This window comes from Frankliniella occidentalis, unplaced genomic scaffold (assembly GCF_000697945.3).
Source record: "Frankliniella occidentalis isolate FOCC.00 unplaced genomic scaffold, Focc_3.1 Scaffold2904, whole genome shotgun sequence".
In the NCBI taxonomy this organism is placed as follows: domain Eukaryota; kingdom Metazoa; phylum Arthropoda; class Insecta; order Thysanoptera; family Thripidae; genus Frankliniella; species Frankliniella occidentalis.
Window position 1 is genome coordinate 3214 of NW_026269975.1, and position 1336 is coordinate 4549.

Genomic DNA, 1336 nt, shown 5'->3' on the forward strand with positions numbered 1-1336 from the left:
GCGAGCGGACTATGCAGCGCTCCCGACCTTCTCACGTCCCCGTTCCCATACGTCGTTGATAAGCCCGGGTACAGTACCGCCCCTTGCCCTTGCACAGGTCGGGGGGCGTTGCTGGTGTGGTGGGGTTTGGAGTCCGCGCGGCCCGCAGAAGTGTGCTCGGTGGGCGTCAGTCGTCAAGAGGAATAGCCGGGGGCCGTACACGTCGGACTGGTACTTCTTGGTCGGGTGGTTGTTGTGCATCAGACCCATTGGCGTCCAGGATGCCGCCCTCCGCCGTGTTCTGGCTGCTGCTGGTCGCGTTGTGCCCTTGCCTGGCGTTGTCCTTGCCGGCCACCGGGGGCGGCTCCACCGACCAGCCCTTCACGGGCCCCGTCGACCTCACGCACGCGCTCAACGCCCGGGCGCAGAACTGGCCCGGGGCGCGCGGCTTCAACTTCACCCTGCAGGTGGCGCAGGACGAGCCGTGGGCTGGCGGCGGCTGGATCGCCTTCAACGAGTTCTGCATGGCCGAGCACCTCGGCACGCACATCGACGCCCCCTTCCACTTCAACAAGACCGGCTGGAAGGTGAGTCTACATGCTAGACGCGTGCAGTGCGCCCTGTGGTTCGCCCGTGACCCCCGTTGCGCCCCTCTGCCGCAGCTGCACGAGATCCCCATCGACCGATTCATCGCGCCGGGCGTCCTGATCGACGCCTCGGCCGCCGCGGCCGCCAACCCCGACACGTTCCTGGGCGCGGACGCGCTCGAGGACTGGGAGGCGCAGCACGGCCGCGTGGCCGCGGGCAGCGTGGTCCTGGTGCGCTTCGGCTGGGCCGACAAGTACGCCGACCGCAGGGCGTACTTCGGCGTGGCCACCGACGACCGCGCCAGCAACGACACCGAGCACCTCAGCTTCCCGTCGCTGTCGCCCGAGCTGGCGCGCGCACTGGCAGACCGCCTCGTGGCCGGCGTCGGCGTGGACACCCCGTCGGTCGACCCGGGCAAGGCGGGCGACCACAAGCCCTTCGCGCACCGCGCGCTCGCTGCCGTCAACGCCTTCAACCTGGAGAACGTCGACCTGCGGACCACCGTGCTGCCGCCCAAGGGCTTCACGCTCATCGTCCTGCCCGCCAAGATCGAGGACGGCACCGGCGGGCCCGTCCGGGTGGTGGCCGTCCCCGGCGACCGGCCCTGGGCGTGAATAGACCCCGCGGAGACCGTGTACACCGCGGTGTTCTCGACGCGGTCCCACAGTTTGATTGATAAGGAGCCCGCTGAAGGAGTCGCGACGCGCGGGAGCTCCGCTGGCGGCGGGTCCGACAACGGGGTCTAATCACGCCGTGGGAAGCGCTTTTT

At 69.6% G+C, this 1336-nt stretch overlaps 1 protein-coding gene across 1 annotated transcript; it reads left to right on the plus strand.

Annotated features, from left to right (window-relative positions):
- The first annotated feature begins 160 nt into the window (after positions 1-160).
- Positions 161-1330, plus strand: LOC113212303 (kynurenine formamidase). The gene is made up of 2 exons (XM_026430944.2): positions 161-566; positions 642-1330. The coding sequence occupies exons 1-2, from the start codon at positions 261-263 to the stop codon at positions 1179-1181; spliced, it is 846 nt and encodes a 281-aa protein (XP_026286729.1). The 5' UTR covers positions 161-260; the 3' UTR covers positions 1182-1330.
- Positions 1331-1336: the final 6 nt, after the last annotated feature.

Bases quoted from the DNA above. Each gene is read 5' to 3' on its own strand.
- LOC113212303 (XM_026430944.2), top strand. From the start codon at position 261: ATGCCGCCCTCCGCCGTGTTCTGGCTGCTGCTGGTCGCGTTGTGCCCT. The intron at 567-641 runs GTGAGTCTACAT...CCTCTGCCGCAG, and splicing joins TCAACAAGACCGGCTGGAAG to CTGCACGAGATCCCCATCGA.